General features: G+C 45.0%; 1 protein-coding gene across 7 annotated transcripts in view; it reads left to right on the top strand.

The window, feature by feature from the left end:
* Window positions 1-24,299, top strand: part of IQSEC1 (IQ motif and Sec7 domain ArfGEF 1) — a 227,441-nt gene that overhangs the window by 114,256 nt on the left and 88,886 nt on the right. For 3 of the 7 annotated variants that reach the window (XM_084872431.1, XM_084872435.1, XM_084872433.1), the window contains exon 1: window positions 22,499-22,801. The exons of 3 other annotated variants lie outside the window; for them this stretch is intronic. In XM_084872431.1, the coding sequence (XP_084728557.1) occupies window positions 22,737-22,801 (65 nt within the window). In that variant the 5' untranslated portion in view covers window positions 22,499-22,736. Of the gene's footprint in view, window positions 1-22,498; window positions 22,802-24,299 lie in introns of those variants that run through there. One more of the 7 variants, XM_084872437.1, reaches the window with a different exon arrangement.

The raw sequence follows: 24,299 nt of genomic DNA on the forward strand, positions 1-24,299 counted from the left end.
TCAAAGTATTAGTTTGTAAGTTTGTTTGGGATAATTGTATAATATGCTGTTGTAAAATATCAAAAATTATAATGACATTGTAGAATGTAAGGATATTCTTTAGACCATGGCAATTCAATTTCAAACTGGCTGCCAATTTCTTTTTGTATAGACAAGGTCTTAGTTACATTTTCTGCAACTCTCCCAGGAGCAAGTAGTGATAGTCCCCTCCTTTGGTGTCCACACAAGCCAGAAACCTCTCTTTAATTTTACACACAAAGAGACAGTGTTTTGATTTTGTGTCATATAAAAGGGAAGCTGGGTGGCGACCCCTGTGTAATTATACTTCCTTGCCCCACCTATGTTCCTCCTGAATGACCAAGGTGTTTGGTATTATTGGTGACTACATTAGGCGGGGATCAGCCCACATAGGTGTCTTACCTGTGAAGGGTCAGGAAAATAAGTTCAAAATACTTCCCCATTTACCCCAGGTAATATTACTGTACAGTGATTATTGCTAACATGGCCAAGAAAATGTTCTCAGGTGTTCTTGGGGTTCTGATTACCTCACAAATTCACTCAGCTTTCTGTACCATCTTCTTTACCATGCCCCAGATGGCCTCTGGGCTGTTTTGTTGTCTGGCTCATGCTCTTCCTGCTTCTCATCCTCAGTGTATTGCTTGGAGTTGCTGCTCTCCATGGCTGAGGTAGTTGATTGTCTGCAGCTGCATGGTGTGGCTCCAGGAGCAAGGTCCTCATTAGTCTAGCTCAGTGTTTCCCAAACTTCTCTCATGATGAGAATCACCTGGTGGAGTTGTTAAACTACAGATTCCTGAATCCCAACTAAGAGGTGCTAAACTAGAATTTTGGGGATAATATAGGTAAAATTGTACAGAGCACTAAGTTAAGTATACAATTTTACCTATATGCTCCCAAACATTCTAGTTTAGCACCTCTTAGTTGGGATTCAGGAATCTGTAGTTTAACAACTCCACCAGGTGATTCTCATCATGAGAGAAGTTTGGGAAACACTGGTCTAGCTAGTTTCTCTCTTGGATCCCTGTTGCAGTTTAATACTTCTAGCAGGAATCCACATGGATTTGGAAAAATTCTCTGGAAATATACAAGCATACCCTCTGCCAAAGGTTAATAATGGATCAGGTTCTTTCCATAGACCAGATTCAGGATCTTTCCATTTAACTAGACCATTTTCTTTTTTCTTTCTTTTTTTCTTCTGACACCAATGTAGCTCCATAGGTGTCTTCCATCAGCATCACAAGTGAAAAATTTTAAAGTAATTAAGGCTTGGTGCAGCCTACCTGCAGGTTATTTTTCCATCATCCCCCCTTTTTGTTTTTCAAGTTGGGATTTTAGCTGCTGATGTTGTCATTCAATAATGTCCTGTTCTTGGTATTTTTGTAATGTGCTGAATTTTCCACCTTTTACAAAATTCCTGGAATTGACAGCTTGTATAAGCAGACCCATTATCAGTTTTAATAATTTTTGGAACTCCCATGATGGCAAAATCAGCTAGGTAATGATTAATAACCTGTTTTGCCATTTGTCCTGTAGATTCAGTAACCCATATTACTTTTGAAAAGGTGTCTACAGAGACATGTAATGCCCCAAGGCATCCAAAGGAAGTATAATGCATTACATCCATTTGCCAAGTAAGGTCTCTTAGCAAACCTTTAGGGCTGACTCCTGTGTTAGGCCCTTGAGGTAGATGTAACATGCAAGTGAGACATTTCTTAATAATCTGTTTTGCCTGTTGTCCAGTGATTGAGAATTGTTTAGATAGCATTTTGGCAGGCTGATGGAAAAGCTGATGAGATTCTAAGGCTTCTTTTAATAAAGCAACCAGTTGATTAGCATGTGCATTTTCTTTTGTTAAAGGACCAGGTAAGACATTATGAGCCCTGATGTGAGTGATGTGAAAAGGATATTGTCACTGTTGTACGATCTGCTGAACTTGTTTAAGTAGTAAAAATAAACTTTGGTCACTAAGCCATTTCAACTGGGCAGGTTCAATTCTATTCACTAAGTTTGCAGTGTAAAAGGAATCAGAGACAATAGTAAGGCTCTTGGAATCCTGCAATGCAGCCTTAATAGCTTCTAGTTCAATTCTTTGTACAGAAGTATGACTGGTCAGTATGACTCGGACTGAATTTATTGTATGATAGGCACAGAAAAAAACAGTCAAAGTTCCAGGAATAGGTTCCTACCTAGTATTTTTTGGTATAATGATGGAGGTATTATATAAAACTTGTAGTAATTTATCTTTTAATAGGTGACAGCTAAGTTCCCCTGAATATCCACTTAACCCCATTTACCAACTTATATCAGTCTGAAATAACATTTCTAATTGCTTCCTAGTGAGGGGGAGGTAGATACACTGGGGCTCTTACCCTCTAAGCTGTTTATGTTTTCTAACTTGAAATATTAACTGGGCCAATAGTTCTACATATGTAACCGCTGTTTTAGAGGATTGAATCCCTAGGTGGACCCATTCAATAATAGCAGTAGAGTTTTTATTTTGAAAGATGACTCCAGAGGGACTATTACCAATAAAGGTAATTTGGGCTGTACCCATGCTACATGAGCTGAGGAAATTGCCTGCTCAATTCTTAGCAACTCATTCCTAGCTTCATCTGTTAATGTTCGGGGAGAGGAAAGATTAGTCACCTCTAAGTAAATTAAATAAATTTGTCATTTCTCCTGTAGAGATCTTCAGATAAGGTTTTAACCAGTTAATGTCCCCAAATAATTTCTGAAAGTCATTTGAAGTTTTATGACAATCTTTTCTTATCTCCACCTTCTGAGACCTAATGCATTGGTTTTTTTCAATTACAATCCTTAAGACATTTGAAGGAAACCTCTCTTTATTTTCTTCTAAAATAAACTTCAGGATACAGAGAGTTTTATTTAAAATTTTTTGTCACATGAAACAATTTCTCTTAAGATTATGGTGACCATTAGTACAGATTAGATTTAATATTTTAATAACAATCTTCAGTTTATCCTGTAAATACCGGTGAAAGAGATTTCAAAATTTTCAAGTTTATCCTTTTTATTAAGCTAGAATTTTATTTTTAAAGGGTATCCCCTTAGGCTTATTTGCATCCATGGGAGGTCTTAGTAGCTTTCTTAGAATACTTAATCAAATTGCTTACAAAAACACTGACTTATTCAAAGGGAGGGGTTGGCTTCTATGGCTTCAATATGGTGGCCCCCAGGGGACTGGCAAGCCATGTGGCCATCATGGCGGCTGTCCAATATGTCCCTTCAAAAGTCAGACAGTCAAAATCACATTGCAGATGAACAGAAATCTCATTAGCTGTTTCTGGTCTTTATTAGAATTGTTTATAAAAATATTGGATTTTCATTTAGCTGAAAACCTTGATTATAATTTAAAAAGCTAATTTTTTAAAATAATTAAAGTAGGTATCTTCATTTAAAAAGCAAAGCAAGCCGAAACCTGTTTGGCTCAGTGGTAGAGCGTTGGCCTGCAGACTGAGGGGTCCCAGGTTCAATTCCGGTCAGGGGCATGTATTGTACATTGGTTGCTGGCACATCCCCGGTAGGGGGTGTGCAAGAGACAGCTGGTCGATGTTTCTCTCTCATCAATGTTTCTAGCTCTCTATCTCTCTCCCTTCCTCTCTGTAAAAAATCAATAAAATATATATTTTTAAAAAATAAATAAAAAATAAAAATAAAAAGCAAAGCAAATTTAGTAAGTGTTTATGTCTGATTCACAAGCCACAAATGTTGCCCCCACTTCTAGCTTAATTAAGAATGCAGGCAGCTGTGGGCTTTTTGTCATTTTAAATCCTGCTGTTGGATTTTAAGAAATATTTACTTCATTTTGCCCTTCTTATAGGCCAAAACCTTCATTTGATAAAGCTTTCCATTTAATTTCAAGTATATTAGATCAGTTAAATTTAAAATATTTCCTTTAAGAAGACAGAATAAATTTTTTGTATTACTTCGGGTGCCCTTGGAGCTTTCCAAGAATTATCTCTCAGTTACAGCCTTGAAATCTTAACACAGAAAAAACTATCAAATTATATATATTAAAGATTATAATATTTTTTACAATTATCTTAAGATATCAATTAGATTTTATTTTTATTTTTTAATAAATCTTAATTGTTCAGATTATTACAGATGTTCCCCTTTTTTTTCCTCTCCATTTCTCCCTTCCACCAGGTTCCCACCCCATCCTCTGCCCTTTCCCCACCCCCCATTGTCCTCATCCATAGGTGCACAGTTTATGTTCAGTCTCTTCCCACACCCCCCACTCCCCTTTTCCCCGAGAATCGTCAGTCCACCCCCCTTCCATACCTCTGATTCTATTATATTCAACAGTTAATATTGTTCATCAGATTTTTTAATTCCCTTGGTTTTTAGATTCACTTGTTGATAGTTATGTATTTGTTGTTCATAATTTTTATCTTTATCTTTTTCCTCTTCCTAAAGAACCCCCCTCAGCAATTCATATAATTCTGTTTTGGCAGTGATGAACTCCTTTACCTTTTTTTTTTTTTTGTGAAGCTCTTTATCTGGCCTTCGATTCTGAGTAATAGCTTTGCTGGGTAGAGTAATTTTGGCTATAGGTTCTTGCTATTCATCACCTTGAATATTTCTTGCCATTCCTGTCTGGCCTGCATGGTTTCTGTTGAGAAATCAGTTGACAATCGTATGAGTGCTCCTTTATAGGTAACTACCTGCTTTTCTCTTGCTGCTTTTAATATTCTCTCTTTGTCTTTTGCTCTTGGAATTTTAATTATGATGTGTCTTGGTGTGGTCCTCTTTGGATTCCTTTTGTTTGGGGTTCTGTGTGCTTCCTGGACTTGTAAGTCTATTTCTTTCACCAGGTGGGGGAAGTTTTCTGTCACTATTTCTTCCAATATGTTTTCGGTATCTTGCTCTCTCTCTCTTTTTCTGGGACCCCCATAATTCTGATGTTGGTTCGCTTGAAGTTGTCCCAGAGGTTTCTTACACTATTTTCAACCTTCTGGATTCTCTTGTCTTCTTGCTTCTGTGGAGGAGTGTCCTCTGGCTCTTTGTGTTCCAAATCTTTGACTTGATTCTTGCCATCCTCTAGTCTGTTTTTAGGACTCTGTATAATATTTTTTATTTCAGACAATGTATTATTTATTTTTAGTTGATCCATTTTCATATCCTCAAAGGTCTCATTTATTTTATCAGCCTTTTCTAGGAAATTTTTAAAAAACCTTATAACTGTGGTTTTGAACTCAATGTCCATTCTTTTACTTTCCTCCATTTCCTTCCTTTGTGTCCTGCCTCTTCTCTGCATTTTAGCTGCTTCCCTGATTTGATTGAATAGTTTTGTGTGCCAGGTGTCCTAGCAGAGCCCAGCAGCACACCCTTCCCAGTTACCTGAGGTGGACAGTTTTGTGCAATCTTGTTGTTAAGCCTTGCTTGTTGTTGGTATCACTGGGAAGCATTGATCTCCAAGCCAATTGGCTGTAAGGATCAGCAGTGTCTCAGCTAGGAGGGCTTCTGTGCTCAGCTTGGATGGGGCGGAGTCTTGGGGTGGTGCAGACAAGCTTTGGTTCCCTGTCCTATTTGCGGTGAGTCCTGCAAGACTGGCTGCAGGTACTCGCACCACTTGGGGAAAGGCTAGAGTTTTGCCTGCTCCCTGACAGCCAGTTTTTTCATGGCTCAGAGTTGTCTCTCAGTGCAGTTGGGAGTTTTTTTTCTCCTGAATGAGAAAGCCAGCCACTGGGAGGGCTTCTGTGTTCTGCTTGGATGGAACGGAGTCTTGGGGTGGTGCAGACAAGGTTTGGTTTCCTATCAGCCCCTCCCTAAGAAGGTCTGGTTCCTGAGTCCCGCAGTAATGGCTGCTGACTACACGTACCTCCGAGAGAGCTTTGCCCATTGCCTGACAGTCCGGCCTCTCCCTGACTGGGGCTGTCTATCAGTGCAATAGGACAGTTCTATTTTCCTCCCAAACAAGAAAGCCAGCCACATATTAGCTGCCCACCCTCTCCGCATGCCGGGAGTAAGCCAGCAGCGAACTCGGCGGCAGCCTTTCTGCTCGCACAGATCTCCGCACCTCCACAGTTCCTGAGACTCAGCATCCCTTCTCTTCCCTTCCTGATGATACAGCTTCCACTCAGCCAGCCGTCTGGTGTTCCAGGGCAATGTTTCCTCTGTTTTCCAGTTGTAAATTTAAAATTGTTGTGGTAGGCTGCATTTAGATTTCTACCCTATGCTGCCATCTTGGTTTCTTCTCAATTAGATTTTAAACTAGTTTTTGCATAGAAAAATTTTGATTGGGATCACAGAATTAATCCTCTGTTCTAATTAGACCAATAAGCAACTTATTTTGTATTCCTAATTATTTTCTGAGAAAACACAACATTTTTTCAACAATTTTTATATTTTAGGCATTTAATTACCACAACTATATAATTTCTTCCAATTTAATTTGCACTTTAACTTTCAAAGCTGGCAAGTCAAACATTTAGCAGTACCTAGATTAATAAAGAATTTTATATTCTTTTTCTAAAATATATTTTATTGATTTTTCACAAAGAGGAATGGAGAGAGATAGAGAGCTAGAAACATCGACCAGCTGTCTTGTGCACACCCCCTACCTGGGATGTGCCTGCAACCAATGTACATGCCCTTGACAGAATCGAACCTGGGTCCTTTCAGTCCCCAGACCTACGCTCTATCCACTGAGCCAAACCAGTCCCAGCCACTTTTATATTCTTAATCAATTAGTAGATTCAATTCTGCCCTCTAGGTTTTTTATTAGTCAAATTTAAACTTTAATTTTTATTTGCCAATGGCTCTGGAAAACCAGGTTTGGTCTATTCGAATGTAAATTACCACATTTTTCAAAAATAGTTCCTGGTGGGAAACTGGTCTACTTGTCTGCTTGTTCTGCTGGGCGAAGCAAACCTGTAGCCATTCAAATGCAAATTAACACACTCTTCAAAGATGGCTCCTGGCAGGAAACTGTATTACCTGTCTGCTAGGGGAAGGGTGTCTACCTTAACAAAGGTTGTAGCCAGCCCTCACCTGGGCTATTTAGATTTTTTATAATTAATACATTATTTATCTATATTTCAACAATTTCTTTGAGATTCTAGAGTCAATTATAATTATTTTAAAGCATTTACTTTGGGTAAACTCTATAACAGACAAATTTACTTATTTTCTTGAAGGTCTTAAAAGTTAACTTTTTAACAAAGTTTATTAGCATTTAAAAAACTACTCTTTATTATGGAAATTCAAATCCTATTGCTGAAACTACCTTGAATTTCTTTTGAGAAGACTTTTTCGCCATTTTTTCTTAGGAAAAAAAAAACCAGTTCTGGGTTTTTCTTTTTCTGCAGCTTTTGCAGAAAGACTCCAGCTTAAAATCCTATCTAATATGTCCAAAAAGTGGACAGTTGTGAGCATTTTGTTTTTAAGCCAGGCTTCTCTCCCCACGAGCACAGAAATTCCAGACACATTTCTAAAATTTTAAGGCTAGAAAACTTTTTCATGGCCAGACAGGAAACTTTAAATTAGCATACTGGGAGAGTGGGCGTCCATATTGGCTCGCCCTGTGTCTCTCCCTTCCCCCACATCCTGCTTACTTCAGGGGAAGTTTCAGTAACATATATGGCCAATTTTCTTTTCATGCTTAATAGATAAAGACAGATCTCAAATTTTTTTTTTCTTTTTCGCTTTCCAAAGTAATAACTAACACCCAATTTGGCCAAGATTTGCATTTCCCTGCAAGTTCTTCTATAATTTTAAAACAAAGCATTGAGTAATCTCATTGCAGGAGAGCGGATAGCCCTGCCCTCTTCTGCCACCTTTGAATTTCTCCGCACCAGAGGCAGCTTCAGCAGTGGAATTTCATTTCTTATTACAGATTTTAAGTTCCAAATACAAACTAAAATTGAAATTTGAACAAGAAACCAAATTATTTTACAAACTAATTCTTTCCCATTAGCCTGGCTGAAAAAGACGTTCCCATGTTGCAGATTCAGTTTCTGTAACTGGCTGTGGGCTTTGGGTGTGGTGAATTTTCCTCATCTTTTTTTGGTGAATTTTCCACACCTTTTCTCATTGTATTTTTCCTCCTTTGCTCTAGGCATCTCCTCCAGACTTCCCACGTTCAGGTGCCAGTTGTGGGGAACCCCTTTCACATCCCACATGGTTCAGGGTTCAGGTTCAGGGTTCGGTTTCTGGAGGAGATCACACACAAATGAAAGAGACTAGAAAAATATTATTTTGGCAATATTGGGGGCCAGGTGGCAGCCCACCTTTTAGGGGAAGGACTACCCCTCACTCTGGCCTTGCAATCCCTTTTATTAAGGTTTGGGATCCACCCATAGCCAGTAATAGCCAATCAGCAAGGATTTACATAAGATTGACAGGTGGAAGTTGCTTCAGCTACCAATGTCTCAATCAGAGGACAATGGGTGGCTTCCAATAGGGGTGTGCCTCACCTAGGGAGGTCTAGGGAGGTCCCTTGAAGGAAGTGACAGCAAGTGTGGGTTATCTTAGAGCTCTGGAGTGTGGAGACTTTAGGCCTGGGAGTTGAGGTTTGGAACCAATGAACTCAGTTCATCCCTGGTCCCAAGCTCCCAAAGGGTTTCATAGCAAGGAACACTCTGAGAGTGGGCTCAGCCTTGGGACTGGTTTGTTGAGGAAGGAATGGAGAAGCTGGCACCGGCAGCTGGGGAAGAGAAGGAGCCAAGGCAAGGGCTGCCTCCCTGATTTGACCCCACCTGGTCCTCTAAGGCAGCCTCAGCAGAGCTGGCAGAAGCCTCCAGTCCATCCCCAGTGGTTGCTGCTATTCCCTGCCTGCTTCCCCCCAGCTGTACTCCATGCTAGAAAGGGGATCAGGATTTGTGACCCAAGTCCTAGGAGTTGACTGAGTGTGAACAGTGGGGGTCAAAGTAAATGCTGAAGGACCCTTTTTCTTTTTCAGGATAATAGGATGAGGGTAATAGGGGTAGCACTGACCTTAGAAGGTCACCGGGAGCCTCACATGAAGTGGCACATGCGAAGCATTCATCACAGAATCTGCATTCAAGAAGTACCTTGTGCAGGGGAAGAAGAGGCAGAGCCATGTTACAAATATAACACATTCATGGTTGGGGCCAATGGGCCTGCGCTCAAATCCCTATCATCCAGGCACTACCTGATGTTCTTAGCTAAGTTACTAAACTCTGAGCCTCAGTTTATCTATAAAAGGGAGGGTTTTTAAGGATTAAATTCAATCAGTTCTGTAAAGTGCCTGATTCAGAGTAGGTATGTGCTCTGTGTGAGAGATCATGACTCTGAGACAGGTATCAACTCCTGGAGTTAAGGAAGAGGCAGGGAGGTGAGAAAGGAGGCTCAGAAAGATTCGTGCATTTTGCCACGATGGAAGTTCACACACCAGGTGAAGGGAGCTGGGCTGCAATGCTCTCTTGGCCAGGCCCCACTCCAGGACACAGCGTCTGGTTGCAGAGGCACTTTGTTGTGCATCAACTCTGGTGTGAGGCACAGGACCACTGTGGAATAGGAGAAGGGACTGCCAGGCTCTGAAGGCTCCTAGGTGTCCAGCCCTGGCTAGACAGTTAGAAGTGTTATTGCCAAGCTTCACACCACTCCTACAAGGAAGGTCTGTCCCCACTTTGTGGGTAAAGGCATGGAGGCCCTGGGAAGCTGAGTAGCTTGCCTGTAGGTGACTGGGGGATGGAGAAGGATGTCTGTCCAGGACTGCTGGGCACCAGCCTTCCTCTTCTGTTTGGGGCAGAGAACTGGGGCAGCCTGGGCTCCATGCCATTCAGAGAGAATGGGCACAGAGGAGCAGCTCTGGAACAGCCGAGAGCCATTTTCTTGGAGCTGTCCCTGAGGGGGAGCTGACCCCACTCAGAGTAAGCATTGTGGATCTTACCCTTTTCTTCCTGAGGACCTGGCAGCGACTTTCTTGTGCCACCAGCCAGGGAAAGGGTTGAGTATGAGACGCTCAAGAGGAAGCACATTTGATTTTATCTTGGGGGTGGCAGGGCACCCTGATAGGAAGTTGATGACAGTGTGATTTGGGGAGGGTGGGGATCAGGGTGAGGGCAGCTGCTCAGTTTTTTGCTTCTACATTTCTTTCTGATGTTTTCAAGCCCCTTGAATCCTATAAGAACTGCAAATGAGCATTTCCCATTTATTTTAATAGACTCATAGCTCAAGCAGAAGCAACAGTTCTGTTCTCCGTTGGCCCTGTTCCCAAGTAGTCCAGCTTACTCAGCTGGGCCCAACAGGGGGGATGGGCTGTATCTACAGTGTGGGCCAGACTGGGGAGGAATTCCATGAACACATTCTGACATGTGGCCACCATCACCCTCTTCCTTCACTCTTATAACAAACCAAAACCCTCTATGTGGCAGGGGTTGCCATGGGCAATGGGTTCCTGGAACATGGAGAGCTCTGGGGATCTAGGCTCGAAGGGCTTCTTGAGGAGGTATCATTCCTGGCTCTTATGTTCACGTGGTCAGTCACATGAACATAGCAGGTTTTCCAGAGCTCCCATAGAGCCCCCCTATCCCTATCCAGCGTGGGGTTTTGTTTCTCCTAGCATTGGACCCTGTGTCCTAACTGTGATATTGTTATGGCAGCCTTTCTCTGAGGGTCTTTCCCATGCCCTCACAAGCTATATTAATCCATTTGTCAATTGTTGGAATAATAACAACTGCACCTAATTTTCATTGTTCATTTAAATACCAGAGGAAAATAGTCTCCTTGCATCTCAAACCATGCTGGTTCCCTGGCTCTGCGGCTTCCTTTGTTGTGAAGGAGCTATGGAAAGGAAGTCTGATGACCAGTTCTTGGCTGTGCCTCAGCATGACTTGGGGAAGGGCTCCCCATTCTCTAAGCCTCAGGTTCTGTCCCGACCTGCGGGACAACAACGGGGGCCCGCAGGAACCACCTAAGAGAATGAGGCAAACAAGGAACGCGAAAGAATGGGAGCAAGACAAGGTTCTGATCAAGCTCCGATTTTTATTCTCTGAAATGGTTGTATTTATACAGCAGAAACAAAGGGGGGCAGGGTTGCCTATGCAGGGGGGTCTTTGGTACCTGGCAACACAGGATTGGCTAACTGCCAGGGGCGGTGTGACATTCCAAGGTGCAACATTCCAAGGCTGGGCTATCTAGGGGGGAGGATCAGGAAGGGGAAGAGGCAGGAAGACAGGAGATGCTAAGCTGCAGGTTATCTTATCTTCTGGCCAAGCCCTCAGGGCACCGCCTAACTTCTGCTAGAAGGAACTTAATTCTATTTCCTTAAGACTGAGTTGCTTGCCTCAACTCTGCTGGCTCCCAACAAGGTTCCTCATTTGAATAATGAGAGGGTGTAATGGTGACTCCTTCTGACTCTAGAGCTCTAGGATATGCTAACATTAAGGCCACTTTCACCTCACTGTCATGGTCCAGGCCTTGGCCAACCCAAGTGCTATTGAGTTTTTTGTGGTGGGGACTCAATCCCCCAGGTGCTGTGTGACAGATGTCTGCAACCAGGCCAGTTACATGAAGCAGTGGCAGAGTCAGAGCCCCACTTGGATGAGTGGGTAGAGAGTAGATGGAGAGTCATTGTCCCTGCCCTTGAGGTGCCCACAGTCTGGGTAAAGGGTTCTCACTCTGGCTGGGGGGTGGCGGGAGGGAGGGGAGCAGGGGGGAGGGGGGGAAGGAGAGTGTGGTGGAGACACTAGGGGAGGCATCAGAGAAGGTGATATTTGAGCTAGTCTTTGAAGGTTAAGTAGGAGGTTGCTGAGCAGATAAAGAAAGCAACCCAGGAATTAGAAACAGCATATGCAAAGGCACTGAGATGGGAAAGTGCCTGATGCATTTTGGGAGGAGCTATATTCTAGGGATGGTATCTGGGGATGAGGCTAGAAAGAGAGTGAGGCTCTGGATGACAACCCAGGTAATGCTTGTGCAAGTAGAAGGCCATATTACCCACTTCAGATAAACAACCCTCAACCTCCAAAGTAAGTTATGCCAATGTCATTTAAGTTTACTTTGTTTAGTACGATCAGAGAAGTCCATGATTTGCAAGTGGCTTCTATTAAAAATGATTGAAATTGAAAAAGTAACTTGGCACTTAATGAGGTCAGCTTTATTTATCTGGATAATTTCTCTTCTGAGGATTGACTAGCTTTCCTGAGATGTCACACTAGAGAGTTTCATGTTCTGCACAGCTGTCCCCAGTGTTTTTTATAGCATCCAACATTCATACAAATAAGTTCTGTTCTGTGTGGAACCCATACCCAGGTTGTATGCTAAACTGTCCACGTTCCTGTGGTGCCATCCCAGCGGGGCCACTGTAACCTGGGAGGCAGGTCACCTGGGCCAGTCATTGTTAGCATTTATCCTTTCATCTCTCTGCATCTCCCTTTCCCTGTCTGACAAATAAGGGGTTGCGCAGGAGGGGTATCACAGACCTTTCTCCTAGACCCAACATTCTGGCTATGATATAGGGATGTTTGTTTCATTGCTGTGAAGAATAACATATTAATGACCCATAGACACAGAGAGGGAAGCTGGAATGGATTATAATGCAAATGTAATTGATTTTTACAGCTGCCAGTAAGACACAACCTGCTCAAAAGACAAGGAAATTGTAGTGGCCATAGGCAGCTTAGGTATACACTGGAATTCAGGTATTTGTGAACTGGCTCCAGCAGGCTTCAGAGTCTCCTAGAAAATGCCATAAGATGTCAAAAGACTTCTAATCCCTTGGATTACTATCTCTTTTATTTATTTACTGGTGGCCCAATGCACGAATAAAGATTCGTGCAAGAATGGGCCTTCCTTCCCCTGGCTGCCAGCACCACCTTCGCTCTGGCCAGAGCAGCCTTTCTGCTCCAGCCTGTAACCGCCTTTCTGTCTTCCCATGCTGCCCAGAGGCCCAGAACGGCTGGGGTGATACAGAAGGCCACCATCTTTGTTGGGTTAAATTTCATACTCACTCGTGATTGGCTGGTGGGTGTCTCAAAGATACAGTCAATTAGCACGTTACTCTCTTAGTAGGTAGATTTATTTCACTGGTCTTTTTTCTTATGATAATAAACACTTATTTTAAAATTTGAACACTATGCAAGGGCATAAAGTGAAAAGTCTTCCTTCCTCCTTTCCACTCTGTCCCACCTAGACCTCCAATTTAGAGGGCAGGGGTCTGTCTCCAGGAATTTCTGGAACCTCTAGCTTCTCTTCCCAGAGGCAAGCCTTGTACCTGTTTCTTGGGTCCCCTTTAAAACAGTCTACACTTACATTGCACTATATATGCACTGGTATTCTATATATCTTATTGTAAATACATTTCACATTTTTCTGAACTTTCAATGTCAATGTTATATCTCAGATCTTTTCCTATAAGTGTGTATGATGCTGCCACCATCATTTAAACGTAGTACTCCATTTAAGTACCACAGTTTACTTAATCAGTCCCCATTGAGGGACATTGTGTGTTTCCTCCTCTGTGTCCTGCTGTTACAAACAACTAAATCCTTGGACCTAACTCTTTGTGCACATGGGTAGATTGTAGGATTTGTGTGTGTTTTTTAAAGAAACTTTATTTTTAATATATTTTATTGATTTCAGAAAGGAAGGGAGAGGGAGAGAGAGACAGAAACATCAATGATGAGAGAGAATCATTGATCGCCTCCTGCATGCCCCCTACTGGGGATTGAGCCCGCAACCCGGGCATGTGCCCTTAACCGGAATCGAACCTGGAACTCTGGTCCACAGGCCAATACTCTCTCTATTCACTGAGCTAAACCAGCTAGGGCTAGGATTTGTTCTTATAGTGAATTGTACTATCTTGTGTCCATCTTGTCTGAAGGTCACCTGGCCTGATCCTGTTGTTTTATTTTATTTTTATTTCATCCTGATGTAGCTACTACCGTGTTTCCCCAAAAATAAGACATCCTCCAAAAATAAGACCTAGCGCATGGAAAGATAAGACATCCCCTGAAAATAAGACCTAGCTCAACTTTGGGAGAAAAAATTAATATAAGACACTGTCTTATTTTCGGGGAAACAGGGTAACTACTACTACTACTTGTTATTATTATTAAAATCTTTATTGTTGAGAGTATTACATATATCCCTCTTTTTTCTCCCCATTGTCCCCCTCCAACTGGTTCCCACCCTACCTCAGGTCTTTACCACCCTATTGTCCGTATCCATAGGTAATGCATATATGCATATAAGATCTTTGGTTAATCTCTTCCAACTCCTCTTCCCCCTTCTCTCTGTTCCATGTTTCTATACCTCTGATTCTATTTTATTCACTAGTTTATTTTGTTCATTAGCTACCTTATTAGGTTATTTTTATATTCAATAATTTATAGATATATATATTTATTGCCATTTTATTCTTCTTCTCCTTCCTCCTCCTCCTCCTCCTCCTCCTTCTCTTCTTCTTCCTCTTTGAACATCTTTTAACATTTCATGTAATACCGCTTTGCTGATGATGAACTCCTTTAGCTTTTTAATATATATATATATATATATATATATATATATATATATATATATATACATATATATATATATATTTCTTTGTTGATTTCAGAGAGGAAAGGAGAATGAGAGAAAGATAGAAGATAGAAACATCAATGATGACAGAGAATCAGTGACCGACTGCCTCCTACATCCCCCCGACCCACCCCTAGGGACCAAGCCTGCAATCCAGGCAGTGCCCCTAGTCAGAATCAAACCTGGGACCCCTCAGTCTGCAGGCCTATACTCTATCCACTGAGCCTAACCTGCCAGAGCCTTTGTCTATAAAGTTCTTTTTAAAATATATATGTTTTCATTGATTTCAGAAAGAAAGAGAGAGGGAGAGAGAGATAGAAACATCAATGATGAGCCCTAGCCAGTTAGTTTGGCTCAGTGGGTAGAGTGTCAGCCTGCGGATCCAAGGGTCCAGGTTTGATTCTAGTCAAGGGCATGTACCTTGATTGCAGGTTCCTCCCTGGCCCTGGTTGGGGCTCATGGGGGAGGCAACCAATTGATGTTTCTTTCACATCAATGTTTCTCTCTGTCTTATGCTCTCTCTTCCACTCTCTCTAAAGAAAAAAAAAAAAAGAAAAAAAGAAAAAAGAAAAAAAAAAAGAAGGGAAGGGAAGGGAAGGGAAGGGAAGGGAAGGGAAGAGAAGGGAAGGAAAGGGAAGGGAAGGTAAATAATGAGAGAGAATCATTCATTGGCTGCCTCCTGCATGACCTAAACTGGGGTTTGAGCCTGATACAAGGGCATATGGCCTGACCAGGAATTGAACCATGACTTCCTGGTTCATAAGTTGACATTCAACCACTGAGCCATGCCAGCAGGCCATCTGTGAAGCTCTTTATCTGACCTTCACTTCCAAATGATAGCTCTGCTGGGTAGAGTAATCTTGGTTGTAGGTCCTTGCTTTTCATCACTTTGAATATTTCTTGCCACTCCCTTCCTCCCCGCAAAGTTTCTGTTGAGAAATAGGCTGATAGCTATATGGCACTCCCTTATAGGCAATTAACTGCTATTCTCTTTTAAGATTCTGTCTTTGTCTTTAACTCTTGGCATTTTAATTATGATGTGTCTTGGTGTGGGCCTCTTTAGGTTCCTCTCGTTTGGGACTCTGCACTTCCTGGGCTTGTCAGTCCATTTCTTTCACCAGGTAGGGGACTTTTTTTTGGTCATTATTTCTTCAAATAGGTTTTCAATACATTTCGTGCTCTCTCTGCTCCTTCTGGCACTCCTATAATGTGAATGTTGGTATGCTTGAAGTTTTCTCAAAGGCTTCTTACACTATCCTGATATTTTCTTACTAGAGGCCTGGTGCATGAAATTTGTGCGCAGAGGGGGTTCCTAAGCCTGGCCTGTATCCTCTCCAATCTGGGATTCCTCAGGGCATGTCTGACTGCAAACCCTGTGGGATCGAGCCTACATGGACAACCCTCTCACAATCTGGGATGACTAGCTTCTAACCACTTGCCTGCCTGGCTGCCTGATTGCCCCAACCCCTCTGCCTGCCTGCTTGCCTGATCGCCCCTACCTTGGCCCTCAACCAGCCTGATCACCCCTACCTTGCCCCCCTGCCTGCCTGACCACCCCTAACCTCTCTGCCTGCCTGCCTGATCACCCCTAACTGCCTTTCCCTGCCAGCCTGATCTTGCCCCCAACTGCCCTCCCCTGCTGGTCTGGTCACCCTCAACTGCCTTCCCCTGATGGCCTGGTTTCCCCCAACTGCCCTCTCTGCCTTGGCCCCCACCATGGCTTTGTTCGGAAGGAAGTCAGGCTTCTGGAAGATGGCTGGTTGACCCCGCCTAATTATCATATTACCTTTTTATTAGTATAGATAGATTATATAGGATAGGATTGCTTAAATGGGGGGAGGGAGCCTTTTTCAGCAGGAGGAGATGTCTTGGCACGCAAAAACACATAATCCCTATATTTGGACTGATAGCCAGCCATATGCATTATACTGCCAAACCAGTCATGAAAAACTTTCTTACACCTTACTCCAAACAGCTGTTGCCCTTAAAACCCCTCCTTAGCCCCCACCTTATGTTCTGCCTTTGCAGTTCACCCAGATTAAGTTCTGATTGGTCGGTTTCTATGCCAGTCAGCATCTCTGGGACTATCTCCGTGCCTGATCATAGAGTGGGGCTGATCAGCAGCCACCCCAGCCTGCTGTCGAGCAGGCTAAACTGCTGACTTCTGGGAGAAAGAGAGAGGCTTGGCTGCTGTTTCTCTCTCTCTCTCTCTCTCTCTCTCTCTCTCTCTCTCTCTCTCTCTCTCTCTCTGTCAGCAGTTCAGCCTGCTTGCCTGCTGTGCACACAGCCTGGCGTTTGGTTGAGACTTCAGTCGTTTTGGATGTTATGACCCTGGCTCTTTGTAAATATAGATTTTTTTGTTTTTGCTCTTCTGATTGGGTGTTTTTTGCTTCCTCATATTTCAAATTACTGTTGAAACCCTGTAAATTATTCTTTATTTCAGTTAGTGTATGCTGAATTTCTGACTGGACCTTTTTTTATGTCTTTGACATTTTCACTAAGATCCTTGAAAGTCTCACTAAGTCCCTTAAAGCTCTCATGAAGATCCTTGAGTAACCTTATAATCATTGTTTTGAACTCTGTATCTAGTAGTTTGCTTTCTTCCATTTCTTTCATTTGTAACATGTTTCTTTGTCTCTGCATTTTGTCTGCTTCCCTGTGTTTATTTCTATGTATTAGGTAAAGCTGCTATGTTTCCTGGAATTGGTAGAGTGGCCTTATGTAGTAGGTATCCTGTAGGGCCTAGTGGCTCAGCCTTCCCAGTCACCTGAGTTGGGTAGTCTAGGTGCACCCTTGTGTTGGCTGTGTGCACAGTCTTGTTGTAGTTGAGCCTGTTGGTGCTCTGGGAGAAATTGACCTCCAGGCCAATTAGCTGTGAGGACCACTGTGATTATAGTGGGAGAGCTGCTATGCAGGAGACATCCTATGGAGCAGGACTTGTTTCAGTGGGGTTTTGATGCTCACTGAGTCTGCCCCTTGAGTGTGTTGCTTGTGGATGTGTAGAGTTATAGTCTGCTATGTTCTGAAGCTGTCAACTGGGTGCCATGGCTCTAGAGTCTCCATGGAGGTGCAAAGTCAGCCACTGCCTAGGGCTACCCAGCAGGAGCTACAGAGAAATCTATAGATGCTTTCTATTTGTATTGGGTTTGGAATTGCCTAGATGATGCCCAACTGTGAAGCAATGCAGGCTGGTGCTAGTGCTGGGTCTTGGACCTTTTATTGATAGGTTTTGGGCTTGCTGTCATGAGCTGCAGCTTGTTTGAGAGATATTAGCAAAGTCTGAAGTCTGAGTCAGGATAGGCCTTTCATATGGAAAAGCTGCTGCAAACAGCTTGAGTGGGGCAGCAAATTGGATGGGTCAGGTTCTAAGAGAATCACCAGGGCAGTGTAAACAGTGTGCGCCAGTCTGATGGAGATTCAGATAAGGCTGCCAGTCATCCCTGTGACAGGGGAGGTCCCAGCATAGGACCAGTGATCCCTGTGAACACTCCTGTCTGGGAGAAAGCTGCCCCAGAGTTCTTACCCTGATGCCAGACAACCCAGTTCCTCTCCGTATGTTTCTGAGTCTCCCAGTGCCTCCTGGTTCTGGAGCTTGTATGGGTCCAAGTAAGTTTGTGCATTGGCCCTTTAAGAGGGACACTTGGGTGTCTGGCAGCTTCAATCCGTGCTGGTTTTCACAATCCAAAGTTATGGGGTCTTCTCTTCCCAGCTCTGAGATGATGGGTTGGAGTCTGGTGTGGGGCTAGGACCCCTTGCAGGCATCCTCTGCGGGGATGATTTCTTAAAAAACAGCACTCGTGGGTATCAGACCAGCACATTCCATGCCTTTGCCTCTCCTACCAGTCTCAATGTGCTTTCTTTTTTACTTCTCTAATTCAGCCAGCTTTCAGGTGGTTCTAAATTATGGTTATTCTGTATTTTAGTTGTAATCTGTGGTTGTGGGAGGCGGTGAGTACCCACTGTTTACCTACACTGCTATCATGGTTCTCTTTCGTGACACTGTTATTTTATAATTTTCTTTTCTTTTAATGTTAATTTTTTGGGTTTTTAAAAATATATATTGTATTGATTTTTTACAGAGAGGGATAGAGAGTTAGAAACATCGATGAGAGAGAATCATCGATCAGCTGCCTCTTGCACACCCTCTTCTGGGGATATGCCCTCAACCAAGGCACATGCCCTTGACTGGAATCAAACCCGGATCTTTCAGTCCGCAGGCCAACACTCTATCCACTGAGCCAAACCGGTTTCAGCAACACTGTTGTTTTAATCATCATCTTCCCCCAGGATGTCTGGATTCTTCTCTTCCAGGTTTTGTCCATGAGGCCTGAGCCAGGACACTGGTGGTCTGGCTGAATGGCAAGGCATTCACTGGGGTAGCTGGAACCAGTGTGAAACTTCTTCAGGGGAGCTTCATTTATCTCAGGGTTGACAAAACTTTTCTGTGGAGAGCTATAAATAATTTAAGCTTTGCAAGCCATACATCTCTGTTGCAACTGTTCAACTCTGTTATAGCACAAAAATATCCACAAATAATATGTAAATGAATGGGTAAAAGACATTTTTAAAAAGCAGGCAGTTGACTAAATTTGGCTCTCTAGCTTTAGTTTACTAACCTTTGACTTATTCAGCTGCTGGGCACTTCTGTGTCCCTGATCTCATAGTAGGCATAAGGGATGCTACAGAGGACACAGGCCCAAACCTGGCAATGGTAGTACAGCTCAAGGGTGTGAAGAAAGAGCAGCTGCAGAGTAACATGAGAGTGTACTTTACTAGAGGAGTTTGTAAGTTGGTCTAGGGGCCAGACAGAGGTGGTTTTCTGGGAGAAGTGACATCAAAAGCTGAAACCCATGTCCTAACCATGAGCCAGGCACAGTGGTGAATTTAGGGGTCTCAAAGAAGTTCAGTATTCCTGGAGGTGTGGTGTGCATAGTGGGGATATGATAAAGGACAGAGCTGGAAAGATGAACCAGAAGCAGACCACACAGGCCTTGAAGCCAGCATGAAGAGAGGTGAGCCTTCATCCTGACAGCTCTAGGAGAGAGACTGCAAATTTTACTTTTTTTTTTTTGGTGGGGGGTGGGGCGTGCCAGTTGTCTGGTCCAAGAACAGGAAGGCTATGGAAAATGAAGGCTTGCCCTAGCTGGTCTGGCTCAGTGGATAGAGTGTGTGCCTGTGGACTGAAGGGTCCTGGATTTAATTCCGATCAAGGGAACATGCCCAGTTGCAGGCTCAATCCCCACTTGGGGGTGTGCAAGAGGCACCCAATCAATGATTCTTTCTCATCATTGATGTTTACATCTCTCTCACTCTCTCCATTCCTCTCTGAAATCAATAAAAACATATTTTAAAAAAGAAAGAAAGAGGGAGGCTTTTAGAAGCCAGGGCGAGGGAACAAATTTTGGTTATAGCATGTGAAATGGTCCAAGACAAGCAGCTCAGGACTGAAACCCAGGAAAATACAGTGGAAGTAATATTTTTTAAAAATATATTTTATTGATTTTTTACAGAGAGGAAGAGAGAGGGATAGAGAGTTAGAAACATCGATGAGAGAGAATCATCAATCAGCTGCCTCTTGCACACCCCTCACTGGGGATGTGCCTGAAACCAAGGTACATGCCCCTGACTGGAATCGAACCCGGGACCCCTCAGTCTGCAGGCCGACACTCTATCCACTAAGCTAGGGGTGTCGAACTCAATCAGAGAAGGGGCCAAAATCCAAAATCCAGCCTAAATCACGGGCCGAATGGTTTACTGAACAGTCATAAACTGACAATGTCATAAACTGACAGCGGAGTGCAGTGATGACAGCGCGGTGCGGGCCACATTGCAAGGCCTGGCGGGCTGGATTTGGCCCGCGGGCCTTGTGTTTGACATATGTGCACTAAGCCAAACCGGTTTCGGCGGAAGTAACATTTTTATGATTTTCTTGTATCCTACAACCCTTCTACATTGGCTCCTACTCATCCCTCAAGGTCAAGTTCAAATGTACCTTTATCTTTGGAGCTTCTCATGGGGAAGAGTTATAGGCTCCTTCCTCCAGACTATCATGACATCATACTGGGGAACACTTGTCACAGCAGTATCTCCTCATCGAGGTCTCAGAAGACATGCACAGAATAAGCACTAATAATTGCTTGATAAATTAAATGGCAAGTTGTAAAGATGGATAAAGGTGGCTGATGAGCCACATTTTACAGTTGAGGAAACTGAGACTCAGAAGGCTAAGCAATTTGCCCAAATGATACATGTTCGAATTCTTCCCAGTTTAGTCATTTCAGCAGAAAAATGAACTTTCTCTGTCTCTCCAGGCTGGAACTTTTCTTGCTCGCCTCGTAGTTTGCTAAATTATTAATATGTGAGGTAGTTAACTGAGCAGAAGCAAGAGGCACATTTAGCAGGAAGATAAAACAAGACAAGAGAATTAGGAGGCATCTAGTTTTCAGACACTCCACCCAGTGGTGTTCCAAAGGCTAACAGTGAAATTTAACCCTTCTTCTAAATCCCAGCTGAAACAATGTCTGGTGAGTGGCGAGGCCCTGGCCTTGAAGAAGTGTCTGGAATTCTTAAAGAATTGGGTCTTGAGGCTGTTGGAGCCTGTCTGGAGTGCTCTAGCAGCTGGGTTGGGGAATTCTCTTAGCTGTTTACTGCACTCTATTTTTAGAGGGCAGTTCAAGCTGGGGTGGAGTCCCCCTCCCTCTGCCCCCACTCTTCCCACCTAGACCAACAGGGATGCAGGACAGGATTATGGTCTTTTAACAGTGTGGCTCACTTGGTTGAGGGTCAGCCCATGCACGGAGAGATCAGTTTCTATTCCCAGACGGGGCACTTTCCTGGGTTCGGGCTACTTCCCTGGTAGGGAGTGTGCAGGAGGCAGCTGATCTCTATTTCTCTCTTTCCTAGCCCTTCCTATCTCTAAAAAAAATTTTAAAAATCAATAAAAACAAATTTAAAAGGACTTAAGATGATGTCCTTACTTTAGTGGGTCTACACTTCCTGAATTCCACAGAACTGCCAGCTGCCTGGGCCCTCCAGGTGATGGACTTGTGGGTGGGATAGCCCAAGACAAGTGGGTTTTGATTGTATCTATATCTGCTTGATATCTCCCAACCATATTTGGGTATTCCAAAAGTGTGGATGCTGGGCACTATACATGCCTTCATGAAGCCCAAGAATAGATAATAAACAAGTAAATATGCAAATTGAGAACAGCAAGCCATGGTTGCCTATAGTAGGATAAGCTGAGCAATCCTGTGAAAGGACAAGTTGTGGAAAAGTTCCTTGGTTAACTCATTTAAGCTGAGCCTGTTTCCTCTTCTGAAAATGGGACCTATGTATAACTCCACCTGTAATGTCCACCATTACAGTATTGTCTTGAGGACCAAATATCAGTAAAGAGCTCTAAAATACTAATTAGTGTATTAAGCCTGCTGTGGGGGTCTGAACATTATCTCTGAGTGAAGGAAGGGCAGGGGGTTAGGGAGAAACTGCTTCCATTAGATCCTCATCAAAAAGTACCCAAAAAGTACACAGCCTCAGGATGGGACCTACTCCTTTCTCGGGGAACAGGGCATCAGAGCCGCAGAATTACACCATCTGGGACAGTAAAGGCCTAGTTTTAAAAACAGAGGCCAAGACAGGATTGGCAGACATGAGCGCCGTCACAGAGCGGGCTACGTTAGCTGGTCTGGGCTTTTGTATCCGCTGTGCTTGCACTTTGGGGTGTCTCTGTTGAAGTATACAGCCCGCCCCGCCCCGAAAGGACCTAGCTCGCTGGAACGGGGGAGGCGGGGCCTGAGAATCCTGCCCCAGCGACTGTCAGCCCCCCGGCTCCGGCTCCGGAGTCCCGCCCTTTGTGCGCCCAGTCCCTTCAGGCCCCGGCCCGGCCCCGCGCTCCCTCCCCCGCCCCGCCCCGGCCCGCCCCCTCCGGGCCACATTCCGGGGCGGCCGGCGCGGCGCCGGCGGGCGGGGCGGCGGCCGGGGCGGAGGGGAGGGCCGGGCTGGGTGGCCTGGGTACTGGCTTGCAGCCGGGGGTGGTGGGAACGGGCAGGCACCGGTGGTCGCCCAGGCGATCGCGTGGCGGTGACCAGGCCCCCTGCTTGTCCGGCCTAGGCCCTGGGAGCCGGCCGCCCCCGGCACAGTGGGCGGTTCTCGGCCCGGCCTGGGCCCCGGGCGCCGGGCCGCCAGCTCCCGCCGCCGCCGCCGCCATGTGGTGCCTGCACTGCCACTCGGAGCGGACCCAGTCTCTGCTGGAGCTGGAGCTCGATAGCGGGTAAGGGCCCGGGCGGGCTGGGGGCGAGGGCGGCGGGGAGGCTGAGGAGGGCGCCCGCGGGCGGGGCGCAGCGAGGGGCCAGGCCCCGCGGCGGCCGCCGGGGTGGCTGCGGAGCCGGGCGCTGAGCTCTGGTGGAGGGTCTGCTGGAGACGCCGGGGGTGCGCGGGTGCCGCGGAGGCTTTGGGGATGGGTGTGCGAGAGTTCGCCAGGCCGTCCGGACGGACGCCTGTGAGACGGGGTGGAGCGTGTCTGTGTTAGTGCGGTGAGCCGGACACAGGACCCGAGCTTGTGCCTGTGAGAAACAGATGCTGCCAGGACGGGAGGTGTGTGTGTTCATGCTCATGAGTGACTGGATGCACACGTGGGAGAGACTGATGGGAGTTGATATCTGGTGGAGGCGGGAGAGCAGGTGGTAGAGAGCTTGTGAGAGGAACTGTGGCCAGTGGTGTCTGCTCTTGTGTCTGGCTGCAGATGGGCCACAGGCAGTCCTCCTGCAGGCCTGTTTTTGTGAGACCCTAAGCCGGTGTTTGGGGTTATGTGTCCACTTTGTCAGGGAGTGTGTGCAAGGCTGAGGGTATGCACAGGTGGTTCTTGTGTGCTCCAGGCCATCTGGGAGTGCACTGGAACATCTGGAACTGAGGGAGGTTGAGTTCTGTGTGGCTACTGTTGTGGCTGTGAGGGGCTGCTGGTGGGATTGGTAGTGTTTGTTTATATATGCTTGTTATGATCAGGAATGGGGGGCGGTGGGCAATGTCCCGGAGACCAATCCTTTTCTGCTTCACAGTCTGTGGGTGGCTGTCTGAACATCCAAGGACCCATATTTATGACTATAGAGAGTGTGTATGTGCGAGGATTATCGATTTCCTTGCTCCCCTCGCCAGCACAGCTGCCCCCTGAGCTGTCTGCAGGTCCCTCCTAGGAGCACGGCCTGGGGGGAGGCCAGAGGGGGGGTCGTTGACAAGCTAATTTGGCTTGTGTTGTATACTTGCAACCAGCTGGCAGTTGCATTGAGAACATGCATATGTTCCCCTCTGTCTCTTCCTCACCCCAGGGGCCTGAGACTATGGGCCTGAGGCTTCATGTGAGGTGGTGCGGGTATAGTTCCCAAGGACCATTGCTCCTTACATCTGGGGTGGAGGCCAAACAAACTGCAGCTGCAGCACCAGCTGTCTGGAATCAGGGGATCAGTCTGACAATGAGGGTCCTGATGGTCATATCCCACAGGTGCCACTGCCTTAAGCAGCTGTCCCACCTGGTGTTGCATTCTCTTCCTTGTGGTCCTGGCATCCCCATATTGCAAGAGAGAACACTGAGTTCGACTGTTTGAACTTGTCAGCACCAAGGCTCTGTGGTTTACTGAGTGCCTGCTGTGTATAGTTGTTGTTCTAGGTGCTGGGGACATATTAGTTCACCCTTCAGCCTCGCCACAGTTAGGTCACATTTGCTCCTCAGTGCCTGGGATGGTTTTGAAGGAAGCCTGGGGAGGGCCAGAGAGAAT

Source organism: Pipistrellus hanaki, assembly GCF_964339955.1.
Source record: "Pipistrellus hanaki genome assembly, chromosome: 2".
NCBI lineage: Eukaryota > Metazoa > Chordata > Mammalia > Chiroptera > Vespertilionidae > Pipistrellus > Pipistrellus hanaki.